Source organism: Carassius carassius, chromosome 31, assembly GCF_963082965.1.
Source record: "Carassius carassius chromosome 31, fCarCar2.1, whole genome shotgun sequence".
NCBI classification, from domain to species: domain Eukaryota; kingdom Metazoa; phylum Chordata; class Actinopteri; order Cypriniformes; family Cyprinidae; genus Carassius; species Carassius carassius.
In genome coordinates this window covers 977,125-991,568 of record NC_081785.1, presented here as the reverse complement: position 1 = coordinate 991,568, position 14,444 = coordinate 977,125, and the positions used below count along the sequence as shown (strand labels likewise).

General features: G+C 42.3%; 2 protein-coding genes across 3 annotated transcripts; both read left to right on the top strand.

Moving 5' to 3' along the window:
* Window positions 1–396: 396 nt before the first annotated feature.
* On the top strand, window positions 397–3,197 carry LOC132111265 (zona pellucida sperm-binding protein 3-like). Its single transcript, XM_059518419.1, has 8 exons — window positions 397–976; window positions 1,215–1,333; window positions 1,427–1,530; window positions 1,603–1,780; window positions 2,567–2,684; window positions 2,761–2,843; window positions 2,906–2,994; window positions 3,068–3,197. The coding sequence occupies exons 1-8, from the start codon at window positions 440–442 to the stop codon at window positions 3,145–3,147; spliced, it is 1,308 nt and encodes a 435-aa protein (XP_059374402.1). The 5' UTR covers window positions 397–439; the 3' UTR covers window positions 3,148–3,197.
* A 2,770-nt stretch (window positions 3,198–5,967) lies between these two features.
* On the top strand, window positions 5,968–10,009 carry LOC132111263 (zona pellucida sperm-binding protein 3-like). 2 transcript variants are annotated; one of them, XM_059518414.1, is made up of 8 exons: window positions 5,968–6,634; window positions 6,837–6,955; window positions 7,049–7,152; window positions 7,224–7,401; window positions 7,939–8,056; window positions 8,133–8,215; window positions 8,277–8,365; window positions 8,439–8,564. In XM_059518414.1, exons 1-8 carry the CDS (start codon window positions 6,086–6,088, stop codon window positions 8,516–8,518), a joined length of 1,320 nt encoding a protein of 439 aa, XP_059374397.1. In that variant the 5' UTR covers window positions 5,968–6,085; the 3' UTR covers window positions 8,519–8,564. The 2 variants fall into 2 exon arrangements, with proteins under 2 accessions (XP_059374397.1, XP_059374398.1); XM_059518415.1 differs by lacking the exon at window positions 8,439–8,564 and adding an exon at window positions 9,954–10,009 and having other exon boundaries at window positions 5,970–6,634.
* The last annotated feature ends 4,435 nt before the right edge of the window (window positions 10,010–14,444 follow it).

Here is a 14,444-nt window from a genome sequence, read left to right as displayed (position 1 = left end):
CCAAATTTGTTCCAATAATATAATAAAAACGATAAAAAATAGACTACTTATGAATAATCGCTATTATTTATGTGATCTTATGTGTTTTTTTAAATGACATTAACTGTCTATCATAGACAAACTGAGTGTAGATGAAAACCTCAGTGTTCCAGCCTGAAGCTCTAGAACAGTGATCCTCAAATCTGGCTCGCGAGATCCACTTTCCTGCAGAGTTTAGCTCCAACCCTAATCAAACAAACTGCAGGAAATTCGATCTCACAAGTCAGATTTGAGGACCATTGCTCTAGAAAGTTCTCATTTGCTAATGCATAAACTCTACAAGCCCAGAGGAGAATCAAAGGTAATCAATTAAGCTGAAAGGTGAGGAGCCACCTTAATACAAAGCTGTACTTAATGACAAAGCCCAGCATTAGTGGGCACTGTGTCAAGGTTTATCAGGATGGGCTTTTTACAAGGTGTATTAGTGGTGGCTGTGATTGTTGCATTTGATCTGAAGAATGCTTGGGGAAGTTTGAGACTCAGTCAAAGTCTAAGCAGCTTGAAGCCACAATCAGCTCCAGCTTCCAGAGACCCTGCTCCTTCTTCTCAAGGGTTCTTGAATCCTTTCCAAAAGGCTTCTCAGTTCCAGAGTCTTGACTCCAGAGGATTTGCGCAAGAGCCTCTTGGTCTTCAGGAGAAGCAGTTGTTGCAGGGTCCAGTCAAGCCTTTGGCCTGGAAGTTTCCCATTGTTCCAGAGGTGCAAAGTGAGTTGGCAGTAAACTTTCAGTTGAGGCAACCTGTGACTCCCAGTAGTGTGGCTGTTCAATGCAGTGAGGACCGGGTTCATGTTGAGGTGAAGAAGGATATGTTCAGCAATGGTCAGCTGATCCAGCCATCTGGTTTGTCTATGGGAGGCTGTCCTGTTGTTGGTGAGGACTTTGCCTCTGGGGTGCTCATCCTTGAATATGCACTGCAGGACTGCAATAGTGTGCTGATGGTAAGAACTGTTATGTCTTACTGGATTAACCAATAACAAAGGTTCTTCATCTGTGTCAATGGCTACCTAAATATTAAGCCAACCTTTCAGTTTCTGAAATCTGAAAACAAAGCTGCTTTGGTTTGGGAGGCAGAAAGTAGCTCTATGGCATGGCTGCTAAGACTATAATTTTTTTTATTTTTTAACCTTAAGTGTATTTGAACAGAACCTTCTTGGTAACCACTTCCATCTCTTACAGATGACTGTGGATGAGCTCGTCTACACCTTTGCTGTTACCTACACTCCTGTGGCATTTGCTGGCACGCCGATTACCCGTACTGAGGGTGCAGTTGTTGGCGTTCAATGCCACTATCAAAGGTAAGTGACTGACTGGAAGTCTTATTTTTAAGCAGTGTTTCTTGAGGTGTTGCAACTGGAAGATTGTTTAATTGGGATCTCCTTGAACTACAGGCTCCATAATGTGAGCAGTGATGCTTTGAATCCAACTTGGGTTCCTTATGCTTCAACGGAGGTTGGCCAGGATGTCTTGGTGTTCTCCATGAACCTCATGATGGGTTTGTGTAGTTTCTTTTAGATCTTAAGCCTTGTGGATGAGGCCGTGCCTAAGCTGTTCTTCCCTCTTGCAGATGACTGGTCCTATCAGAGGCCTTCAAATGTGTACTACTTGGGTGACATTATTAATATTGAGGCATCTGTGAAGGTGTACAACCACGTCCCACTGCGTGTGTTTGTGGACCGCTGTGTGGCCACCCAAGTACCTGATGTGACTTCTGTTACGAGATATTCCTTCATTGAGAACCATGGGTAAAGTAGTGTCACTTGATTCTCTAGAACTGATTAAGTTTATTCAGGGAGCGCTTGGTCCCTGAGAATTGGGTTGTGTCAAGTGACTACAGGTTTAGCTCCTCTTGGTAAGTGCTTTTTGTCATGGCTGAGAATGACTGTCCCAATGTTCATACTATCATCCTAAATGCTATGTGAGATTTTTGTCTGAAGTGTAGCTTGTTGAAAAGCATATGCCAAAAGTCACTGGCCATTTTATCTTAGGTTTTTGAAGTGTGGACCTGTACACATTAATCACTAATGTTGCCCACAATCTTTTGCGCTCTGGCAGGAATTGGTTCAATCTATGAACCTACTATGGTGTTAAAACCACAAACATGGTTGATGTGGGCAACTGGTTCTAAACCTCTGTTTGGGCATCTAGTCTTAAATGCATGCAAAAATTAGCCATCCATCACATGAAGGCTGCGACTGGCAGCTCAATGTGGTATTTTTCTCTAGTAGGGAAGTTAAATGGAGTTTTGTTTTGTGGAGGATATTAACTATGGTGACAGCCCAGTTTACAGTGACCGGCTGTACAGTATGTAACCGTGACCACAGTCCGTTAAAGAGTCAATTGTGTGACGTGAGCGTTTGTCCCAAAGCTTAGTAAGTAGCCATATTGGGATGCAGCATGGATCATGGCACTTGATGCATGAAGTTTGTGTTCTTGAGCTGCTCTTTACCCACTCTGTCCCTGAGAATTAGGGTAAGGTCTGGTGACTTAATTCTATAGACACACACTGAATTGTCACCACTCTTTATCAGGTGCCTTGTGGATGCCAAGGCAACTGCTTCCAGCTCCCACTTCATGCCTCAAACCCAGGTAGACAAGATCCAGTTCCAGCTGGAGGCTTTCATGTTCCAGGGAGGATCCAGTCCTTCTGTATGTATATTGACTGAATCTGCATTCTCATCCCATCTGCTTTGGTTTTGTGAACCCTTACCGGTGTCTCTTGCAGTTCTACATAACGTGTACCGTGAAGGCCACTCTTGCTTCTGCACCCAGTGACGCGATCCATAAATCCTGTTCCTTTTCCAACGGGTATGTTCATGCTGATTAAGAACACGATGAAGCTGCCGTTTCTGATTTATTTCTTGTTGCAGGTGGCTTGCTGCTGATGGGAACCACCAGGTTTGTGCTTGCTGTGACTCAACATGTGGTCCTGATGGTGGAAGTGATGCTCCTATTGGGGGTAGGTAGCTGCGTTTAAGATCGCTTTTGACCCTTCACGTGCTCCACTTAACTTGGGTATTTGCTCTTTCTAGGTGTTCAGTGGGAAGGCAAGGCCTCACTCGGTCCTGTAATGGTTCAAGGGCGACCGAAGACTTTGGCTAGTCTTCAGTAAACTGGGCTGGGGGGACCTATAGCTGGCTTGCAATAAATTGGAAAAACCTATTGTTTCTGGTTTTTTTTTGTCTAACTTAACCAGTTTGGCTTTGAATGTGCTGGGAAAGTGGTAGTCTTGCTGTACCCTTTTCCTTTCTAGAAGGAAGCGCTCCCTTTCTCCGTAGGGGAGTATTAACTTGGCATTTAATGCCAGACCTACTGTGAACCTGGTTAAAGCTCAGTTTAACTAGGTGGACTCCACTGCCCATGATGCTATAACTTGTTCTGCCAATCAGATTCTCTGTCTCAAATGTTCTACTTCAACACTCCCTTCCCTGAAGCACTGCAGCTCATTTGTAGACATGGTGTACTTATTGCTTTCTATATCAGTAGTTTATTTCTCCTTCCATCAAGTAGAGTTTCTCTTTAGTTTCCCCATTCCTTGATCATCTTCTAGACCAGGGTTGGGACCTGCTGGTACATACTTTTAGATCAATGGGTATGTTAAAAGTGCACTTCCAGTTTTTGATTGTCTCTCTTTTGGAATTTCCCCTTCAGTTAGGACCAGTATCCCAAGGGTGTAGGATTCCTTTTGACATTAAGGACAAACCCAAGTAACTGCAACCCCTGCACCCAATAAGTTTCCCATTTCTGGTAGACCTTTTGACCAGTTTCAGGTCACTTAGTCTTCATTTTAAAGCTTGTTTGCCAACATTTCATAAGTTTGAATAAATGTCAGGGCCAGTCACCGATTACCTTCCAGAGCCAGGGCTAGGTACCATGGACTTTCCAGAGACAAGGCTAGTCATCGTGGACCTTTCAGAGTCAGGTCAAGTCACTGGGTGGCCTTCTGCTCCGCCCTGTTGGACTCCGGCATCGACCACAAGGGCGTGGTGGTCATCTGCTCCGCCCTGGGGGGCGCTTGCCCTGACTACATGGTTGTGGTGGTCTTCCGCTCCGCCCTGGGGGGCTTCCGCCCTGACCACACGGCTGTGGGGGTCTTCTGCTCCGCCCTGGTGCGCCACATGATGTCCTTCATGGACTTCTGTTTTGTGTGTCTTGGTTTCTGTTATGTTTGTCTGTTCCCCTCAGTGAGTCTGGCCCTCCGTCCCTCCCCCTGAACCTCCTCCAGTCCTCCTCCCTCCTGGTCTCCCTGTTTTGTGTTTACATTCTGGTGCCTGTTCCCCATGTTTTTCTTTTCTGGCCCTCCGTCCCTCCCCCTGAGCCTCCACCTGTCCGCCTCCCTTGTCTCCGTTTTGTGTCTGTCTGGGAGCTGCTCCGTAGAGGGGGGGTACTGTCAGAGTGTCTGGGTTGTGTTCTCTGGGGTTCCACTAGATGTCCTCCTTTCTCACGGTGTCTGTCACCTTATCACTTCCTGTTCCCTTATTTGGTCACCTTCCTCCCTTGTTGAGTAATTGATTGTTCCCCACCTGTCTCCTGTTCCCTCATTATCCTTCTGTGTATTTATACCCGGTCTGTCCGAGTCTCTGTTACGGAGTCCTTGTTTAATGTTTATAGTTATTCACGTCCGTCGCGCCTTGCCTTACCTTACCTTACCTTGTCTTCGTGTCTTGTTTATGTTCTGTTTGGATATTCTGGTTTTGACCCTGCCTGGACTGTTTACCCCTTAAATAAAGGACTTGCCTGCAATTAGTTCCCTCTCCTGTGTTTCCTGTAACACTACGTGACAGAAACAACATACAGATCTACTAAAAATTTTCTATAAGTTTGATTACATCATAAGCTTATTGCTGTTAGAAGTGTAAATCGTCTGTTTGATTATGTCTTTAAAATAATTTTTCTGTATATCGCTGCCATATGCACATAAACTGACAGTCACCACTGATAAGCTACTACTAAATCTTGTAGAAACAAAATTTTCTGTAAAGTTGCTTTGCAAATAAACTTGAATTGAATTAAACTTCAAAGTCCAAAAAACTGTCCATACAGTTAGTGCTCCAACAAATTTCTGGGGGTTCATAAAGGGGTTTTGAAGCGAATCAATGTGTATTTGAAAGAAAAATTTCCATGTTTAAAACTTTATAAAATGTAATCTCTAGCTTCTGCTAAATAGAATGTGTATTCACGAGAGATTGGCTGTGGCAATGGACTGACCTGTTTCAGTTAATTTCATCGATTGCTACTGAAGCAGCCAATCAGAACACCCTTTACTCCCCTCATGCATGAGAAGACTGTCGCCATTTAGTATGCAAAGTGCTGGGGAGATCTCGTGTGTGAGACAGGTGCAGTGCTATACAGTATTAATATTGTTAACGCCACTCTCGCATGGACCTGCATGCATCCATTAGTGTAAGATAAAGATTATGGTTCATAAAGTTTTAAATATGGATGTTTCTGTTCCAAATACACATCGATTTACTTCTGGAGACATGTATTAACCCCCTGGAGCCATGTTTCATTATTAATATTAATTTCAGTTTAGGATGACTGACTAATTTTAATGCATCAAGAACTGATTTCCATTTAAAACTCAAAATCAACAACTTGTATTTTTTAATCAAACAAAATCCACAATTAATCGACACGACTCCAGTCCATCAATTAATGTCATGTGATGCAAAAACCTGCATGTTTGCAATAAATTAATCAACCATTTTAATTTAAGAGTCCATAATCTATATTATTGCTTCCTCCAGTAAAATAAAAGCTCCAACCCTAATCAAACAAACCTACCTCTGATTTCCTAACAAACCTGATGACAATATCTAGCAGACTCAGGTGTGTTTGATTAGGGTTAGAGCTTAACTCTGCAGGAAAGTGGATCTCACAAGCCAGATTTGAGGATCACTGCTTTAGAATGTTCTCATTTGCTAATGCATAAACTCTACAAGCCCAGAGGAGAATCAAAGGTAATCAATTAAGCTGAAAGGTGAGGAGCCACCTTAATACAAAGCTGTACTTAATGACAAAGCCCAGCATTAGTGGGCACTGTGTCAATGTTTGTCAGGATGGGCTTTTTGCAAGGTGTATTAGTGGTGGTTGTGATTGTGGCATTTGATCTGAAGAATGCATGGGGAAGTTTGAGACGAAGTCAAAGTCTAAGCAGCATGAAGCCACAATCAGCTCCAGCTTCCAGAGATCCTGCTCTTTCTTCTCTAGGGTTCTTGAATCCTTTCCAAAAGGCTTCTCGGTTCCAGAGTCTTGTCTCCAGAGGATTTGCGCAAGAGCCTCTTGGTCTTCAGGAGAAGCAGCTGTTGCAGGGTCCAGTCAAGCCTTTGGCCTGGAAGTTTCCCATTGCTCCAGAGGTGCAAAGTGAGTTGGCACTGAACTTCCAGTTGAGGCAACCTGTGACTCCCAGTAGTGTGGCTGTTCAATGCAGTGAGGACCGGGTTCATGTGGAGGTGAAGAAGGATATGTTCAGCAATGGTCAGCTGATCCAGCCATCTGGTTTGTCTATGGGAGGCTGTCCTGTTGTTGGTGAGGACTCTGCCTCTGGGGTGCTCATCCTTGAATATGCACTGCAGGACTGCAATAGTGTGCTGATGGTAAGAACTGTTATATCTTACTGGATTAACCAATAACAAAGGTTCTTCATCTGTCAATGGCTACCTAAATATTAAACCAACCTTTCAGTTTCTGAAATCTGACAACAAAGCTGCTTTGGTTTGGGGGACAGAAAGTACCTTTTTGTAAACCTTAAGTGTATTTGAACAGAACCTACTTGGAAAATACTTCCATCTCTTACAGATGACCGCAGATGAGCTTGTCTACACCTTTGCCGTTACCTACACTCCTGTGGCATTTGCTGGCACGCCAATTACCCGTACTGAGGGTGCAGTTGTTGGCGTTCAATGCCACTATCAAAGGTAAGTGCATGACTGGAAGTCTTATTTTCAAGCAGTGTTTCTTGAGGTGTTGCAACTGAAAGACAGTTTAATTGGTATCTCCTTGAACTACAGGCTCCATAATGTGAGCAGTGATGCTTTGAATCCAACTTGGGTTCCTTATGCTTCAACGGAGGTTGGCCAGGATGTCTTGGTGTTCTCCATGAACCTCATGATGGGTTTGTGTAGTTTCTTTAGATCTTAAGCCTTGTGAATGAGGCCGTGCCTAAGCTGTTCTTCCCTCTTGCAGATGACTGGTCCTATCAGAGGCCTTCAAATGTGTACTACTTGGGAGACATTATTAATATTGAGGCATCTGTGAAGGTGTACAACCACGTCCCACTGCGTGTGTTTGTGGACCGCTGTGTGGCCACCCAAGTACCTGATGTGACTTCTGTTCCGAGATATTCCTTCATTGAGAACCATGGGTAAAGTAGTGTCACTTGATTTCTCTAGAACTGATTAAGTTTGTTCAGGGAGCGCTTGGTCTTTTTTTTTTGTGCTCTGGCAGGATTTGGTTCAATCAGGAACTAGCTAAGGTGTTAAAACCACAAACATGGTTGACATGGGCAACTGCTTCTAAACCTCTGTTTGGGCATAAAGTCTTAAATGCATGCAAAAATTAGCCATTCATCACATGAAGACTGCAACTGGCAGCTCAATGTGGTTTTTTTCTCTTCAGTAAGGAAGTAAAATTTTGTGGAGGATATTAACTATGGTGACGTCCCAGTTTACAGTGACCGGTTTTATGTGACCGCAGTCTGTTAAAGAGTCAATTGTGTGACGTGAGCGTTTGTCCCAAAGCTTCGCAATTAGCCATATTGGAATGCAGCATGGATCATGGCACTTGATGTTTGAATGTTGTGTTCTTGAGCTGCTCTTTACCCACTCTGTCCCTGAGAATTAGGGTAAGGTCTGGTGACTTGATACTATAGACTCACTGATTTGTCACCACTCTTTATCAGGTGCCTTGTGGATGCCAAGGCTACGGCTTCCAACTCCCACTTCATGCCTCAAACCCAGGTAGACAAGATCCAGTTCCAGCTGGAGGCTTTCATGTTCCAGGGAGGATCCAGTCCTTCTGTACGTATATTGACTGAATCCGCGTTCTCTTCCCATCTGCTTTGGTTTTGTGAAACCTTACTGGTGTCTCTTGCAGATCTACATTACGTGTAGCGTGAAGGCCACTCTTGCATCTGCACCTAGTGACGCTCTCCACAAATCCTGTTCCTTTTCCAACGGGTATGTTCATGCTGCTTAAGAACACAATGAAGCTGCCATCTCTGATTTGTTCTTGTTGCAGGTGGCTTGCTGCTGATGGGAACCACCAGGTTTGTGCCTGCTGTGACTCAACATGTGGTCCTGATGGTGGAAGTGATGCTCCTATTGGGGGTAGGTAGCTGGGTTTAAGAGCGCTTTTGACACTTCATGTGCTTTACTTAACTTGGGTATTTGCTCTTTCTAGGTGTTCAGTGGGAAGGCAAGGCCTCACTCGGTCCTGTAATGGTTCAAGGGCGACAGAAGACTTTGGCTCGTCTTCAATAAATTGGGAAAACCCTATTGCTGACTTTAAATAAATGGGGAAAACCTTGTTCTTGTTTCGGTGTCTCCTGTCTGGTTTAAGCCATTTGGATTGGTGCTCTAAAGATGAGATTCATCTCATTGCTAGTTTTACTTGATCTTAGTGCTGCATTTGACCCCATAGATCCTAACATAATCATAGATCGATTACAAAACTATTTATTCAAGGGCAGGCTCTAAGATGGCTTAGATACTACCTCTCCGATCGCTACACTTATGTAAGCGGGGAGAGGATTCAAAATGGATTGCTACAAGGATTTGTCTTGGGTCCTTTATTTTCAATATACATGTTGCCCGTTGGTAATAAGAAAATATGGGATTAGTTTCCACTGTTATGCTGATGCTACTCGACTATATAGCTCAATGAGACCAGCTGAGACTTGAAAACAGTGTGATTATAGCTAAAAGTTTGGATGACCACTTTTCTCCTGGTAAATTCCGATAAGACAAATTGCTCATTGAACCTAAAACAGTACACAGTAGACTACAGTTTGCAACTAGATGGATGTACGGTTACTTCCTCTACAATCAGAAATCTGGGTCTTACTACTATACTTATAGTGGAAGCATGTATTAGTTCTATGGCATGGCTGTTTAAAAAAGGTTTTTGCATGCTTTCAGTGTAGCTGAGGAGGACCTTCTTGGTAACAACTAGTCCTTTGCCGATGGCTGCGGATGAACTTGTCCACACCTTTGCTCTTACATAAACTCCTGTGGCATTTGCTGGCACTCAGATTACCTTTCCTGAGGGTGCGGTTGTTAATGTCCAATTCCACTATCAAAGATAATTGACTGGATGTGACTTTCAGCATGGTTTCTTGTGTTGACTGAAAGACCCGTTATTTTTTTTACATCCTTGAACGGCAGGTTACATAATCTGAGCAGTAATGCTTTGAGTCTGACATGGGTCCCTTATTCCTCAATAGGATACCCTGGAGCCATGTTTCACTGTTAATATAAATTTCAGTTTAGGATGATTGACTCATTTTATCGCTTCAAGCACTGATTTCCATTTGAAACTCAAAATCGACAATTTGTATTATATTTTTTGATCCAACAAAATCCACAAGTAATCCACACACCAGTCCATCAATTAATATCCTGTGAAGCAAAAACCTGCGTGTTTGTAATTAACAAATGAATCAAGGTGTTTTACCTTAAGAGTTAAGTTTATCAGCTGTTTGGACTCTCATTGTGACAGCAACCATTCACTGCAGAGGATCCATTGGTGAGCAAGTGATGCAATGATACATTCCTCCAAATCTGATGAAGAAACAAACTCCTCTAAATCTTGCATAATCTGAGGCAAATTATCAAACCATGATGTTCAGAAATCAAGAACTGCTCATGTACAATCTATCAGGATCTAATCTGTAAGTCAACCTCTTTTCCTTCTCAGGTTATTGCAACACATCACATCAAAACACTGGGGAAGATTAGGAATGATTTTGGGTCATTCCAGCAACCACCCATTGCTGTTTTCCCCCGTTAAACTAAACGCCACATCACAGTCTATGTAACTGATGTGTTTAGCAGTGATAAAGGTTGTTATCTTCCTCATCCACCTCACAGATGACCCAGCGAGGTGCCAGACACCAGATGATTGTTTGTGGCATTGATGTAACGTCTAGAAGAGCTTCAGGCTGTAATTATGTGAAGTGTTCATCAAGGAGACAGACACCATGAAGATAAATGTTCCCTGGTGCAAAGTCTGATGAAAAATCATCTCTGTGAATGTAAGCTGTAACCATAAAAGCATCCAGAAACATCCAAACCATGATCATGCAGTGAAGCTTCTCCGTATTGATTCAGGAGGTTCTCACCAGCTTGCGTTTCTCCAGCCTGAGTGTTAAACAACTGCAGCGTTTATGTGGTTAACTCCTGCGTGTCGCGTTGCATCAAATACTGCAGATGCATACTTGCATGACCAATACTTATTTATACTGTAATTTTACTGCGCTTTATTTACTTCCAATGCAGATTCAATTCAATTCAAGTTTATTTGTAAAGCGCTTTTTACAAAACAAATCGTTACAAAGCAACTTTACAGAAAATTATGTTTCTACAATATTTAGTAGTAGCTAGTAATTTGTGCATGTTTGACAGGATTTTAGAAAAAAATTATAATAATAATACAAGACGTAGTCTGCTAGACGATGAACTATCAGTATTATTAATTAATAGTTATTATATGATGCAGTCACACATGTAGCAATAATTGTTAGTTCTGTTTGTTGATTCAGGGTCTGGGGTCCTCTGAGGGTCAGCATCATCTCTTCTCAGGTGTTCTGGATCCAGACTGGAGGTGTTCTTTACCAGACTGTGCTAAATCCTCGTGGCAAAACATTGAAACACAATAGAGACATCATTAGCATAGCAGCTGATCCAACAAAGTAAAATTAGTTTAACCCAAGCTAATGAATAAAAATGCACATTTGATCAGATGCAACTACACTCACAATTTAAAAGATACATTATTCGTATGCTTGGCGAAAGAGATGTGTTTTTAATCTAGATTTAAACAAAGAGAGTGTGTCTGAACCCCGAACATTATCAGGAAGGCTATTCCAGAGTTTGGGAGCCAAATGTGAGAAAGCTCGACCTCCTTTAGTGGACTTTGCTATCCTAGGAACTACCAAAAGTCCAGCGTTTTGTGACCTTAGGGAGCGTGATGGGTTGTAGCGTGGTAGAAGGCTAGTTAGGTACGCACTAGTTAGGTGAGCTAAACCATTTAGGGCCTTATAGGTAAGTAATGATAATTTGTAACTGATAAGGAACTTAATAGGTAGCCAGTGCAGAGACTGTAAAATTGGGGTAATATGATCATATTTTCTTGACCTCATAAGGACTCTAGCTGCTGCATTCTGGACTACCTATAGCTTTTTTATTGACGAAGCAGGACAACCACCTAGAAGTGCATTACAATAGTCCACTCTAGAGGTCATGAATGCATGAACTAGCTTTTCTGCATCAGAAACAGATAACATGTTTCGTAGCTTGGCAATGTTTCTAAGATGGAAGAATGCAGTTTTTGTAACATTGGAAATATGATTTTCAAAAGACAAATTGCTGTCTAATATAACACCCAGATTTCTGACTGTAGAGGAAGTAACAGTACATCCATCTAGTTGCAGATTGTAATCTACAAGATTCTGTGTAGTGTTTTTTGGCCCAATAATTAATATCTCTGTCTTATCCGAATTTAATTGGAGAAAATTATTTGTCATCCAATCTTTTACATTTTTAACACACTCTGTTAGCTTAGATAATTGGGAAGTTTCATCTGGTCTCATTGAGATATATAGCTGAGTATCATCAGCATAACAGTGGAAGCTAATTCCATATTTTCTAATAATATTACCAAGGGGCAACATGTATATTGAAAATAGAAGGGGACCTAGGACAGATCCTTGTGGCACTCCATATTTTACTGATGATAAATGAGATGACACCCCATTTAAGTAAACAAAATGGTAGCGATCGGACAGGTAGGATCTAAACCATCTTAGAGCCTGCCCTTGAATACCTGTATAGTTTTGCAATCAATCTATGAGTATGTCATGATCTATGGTGTCGAACGCAGCACTTAGATCAAGTAAGACTAGAAATGAGATGCAGCCTTGATCTGACGCAAGGAGCAGGTCATTTGTAATTTTAACAAGTGCAGTTTCTGTGCTATGGTGGGGCCTAAAACCTGACTGAAATTCTTCATACAGATCATTTTTATGCAGGAAGGTGCTCAATTGAGCAGACACAACTTTTTCTAAAATTTTAGACATAAATGGAAGATTTGAAATAGGCCTATAATTTGCCAGTACACTAGGATCTAGTTTTGGTTTCTAAATAAGAGGCTTGATAACCGCCAGCTTGAATGGTTTTGGGACGTGACCTAAAGATAACGACGAGTTAATGATATTGAGAAGCGGTTCTTCGGCTACAGGTAACAACTCTTTCAGTAATTTAGTGGGTACAGGATCTAATAAACATGTTGTTGGTTTAGATACAGTGATAAGTTTATTTAGCTCTTCCTGTCCTATATTTGTAAAGCACTGCAGTTTATCTTTGGGTGCGATGGATAAAACTGTTAAAAAAAAGTGTTAGACGCTGTAGAATCTACATTCGCTATTGTATTTCTAATGTTATCTATTTTATCAGTGAAGATATTCATAAAGTCATTACTATTTAACGTTGGTGGAATATTTGAATCAGGTGGCGTCTGGTAATTTGTTAACTTAGCCACTGTGCTAAATAAAAACCTTGGATTGTTTTGGTTATTTTCAATGAGTTTGTGGATATGCTCTGCCATAGCAGTTTTTAGAGCCTGTCTATAGCTGGACATACTCTCCATTTGCGTTCAAGACTATGAGTTACTTTCTTGAGTGAGTATTACTGTTATACCATGGTACAGTACGTTTTTCTCTAACCTTTTTCAATTTGATGGGGGCAACAGCTTCTAATGTATTAGAGAAAATAGTGCCAATGTTGTCAGTAATTTAGTCTAATTCATGTGTATTTTTTGGTACAAATAGCAGTTGAGATAGATCAGGCAGGTTATTTGCGAATCTGTCTTTGGTGGCTGGAACAATAGTTCTGCCCAGACGGTATCGCTGAGACATATAGTTAATATCAGTTATACGCAGCATGCACGATACAAGGAAATGGTCTGTAATATCATCACTTTGGGGTACAATATCTATAGCAGTAAGATCGATTCCATGCGATATAATTAAATCTAGTGTATGATTAAAACGATGAGTGGGCCCGGTGACATTTTGCTTGACTCCAAAGGAGTTTATTAGGTCAGTAAACGCAAGTCCTAATGTATCATTTGTATTATCAACGTGAATATTTAAATCTCCCATGATTAGCGCCTTATTAACTGTAACTAGAAGGTCTGAGAGGAAATCTGCAAATTCTTTTAGGAATTCTGTGTACGGCCCTGGTGGTCTATACACAGTAGCCAGAGCAAGAGATAGATTAGATTTCTTTTGCATGTCTGACCGTGTAAAATTTTAGCAGAAGTATTTCAAAAGAGTTAAACCTGTATCCTGTTTTCTGGGTAACATTCAGAATATCATTATATATTGTTGCAACACCTCCGCCACGACCAGTCTGACGGGGCTCATGCTTATAACAGTAGTTTGGTGGAGTAGACTCATTTAGACCAAAATAATCATTTGGTTTTAGCCAGGTTTCAGTCAAGCAGAGTACATCAAAACTATTATCTGTGATAATTTCATTTACAATAACTGCTTTGGGTGTGAGTGATCTAATATTTATTCTCCGTCTGCCGCAGAAGTGGTGTCGTTAACCCCGGCGTGAAGCACGACCGCTCTGGGGCTCTCGTCGGCCTTCAGGATCGCGGGTATCTGCGCAGAAACATCGAGAACACGAACACCAGGCAAACAATGAGTGTGCACTTTACCTTCGGCTAACGTAGCACTTACGTGTCGGACGATGGAGTCTCCGATGATCACAACGTCGCGTCCTGTCTCGCGTAGGGGAGCGAAGCGGTTCCGGATGGAGATCTCGAAGGCAGGAGGGGGAGAAGTCGTCGCCCGGGACCCGGCTCGCGTCCTCCGCTGTGGATCTACAGCACGCTGTAGACTTACCCCGGACTTGTGAGCGTCAGCCCGGGATGATTCCAGCGCGGCTCTCCGCTCTCTCAGCTGGGCCTGCCTTACCTCCAGGTCGCGAATCTGCTTCCCCACGGCCTCGAGCTGCACAGAGTGGAGACATTCATCCGCCATTAAAGCAAGTAACAGTGAGTACAGCAGTGGTAATGTGTGTGAATAGAGTATTAGCAATGTAAGCGCAGTTAGCAGCAACCACGCTTGCTGATGCTAACGGGCTATAAGCTAATAGCGGACCCGGGAGATCAAAATAAAAC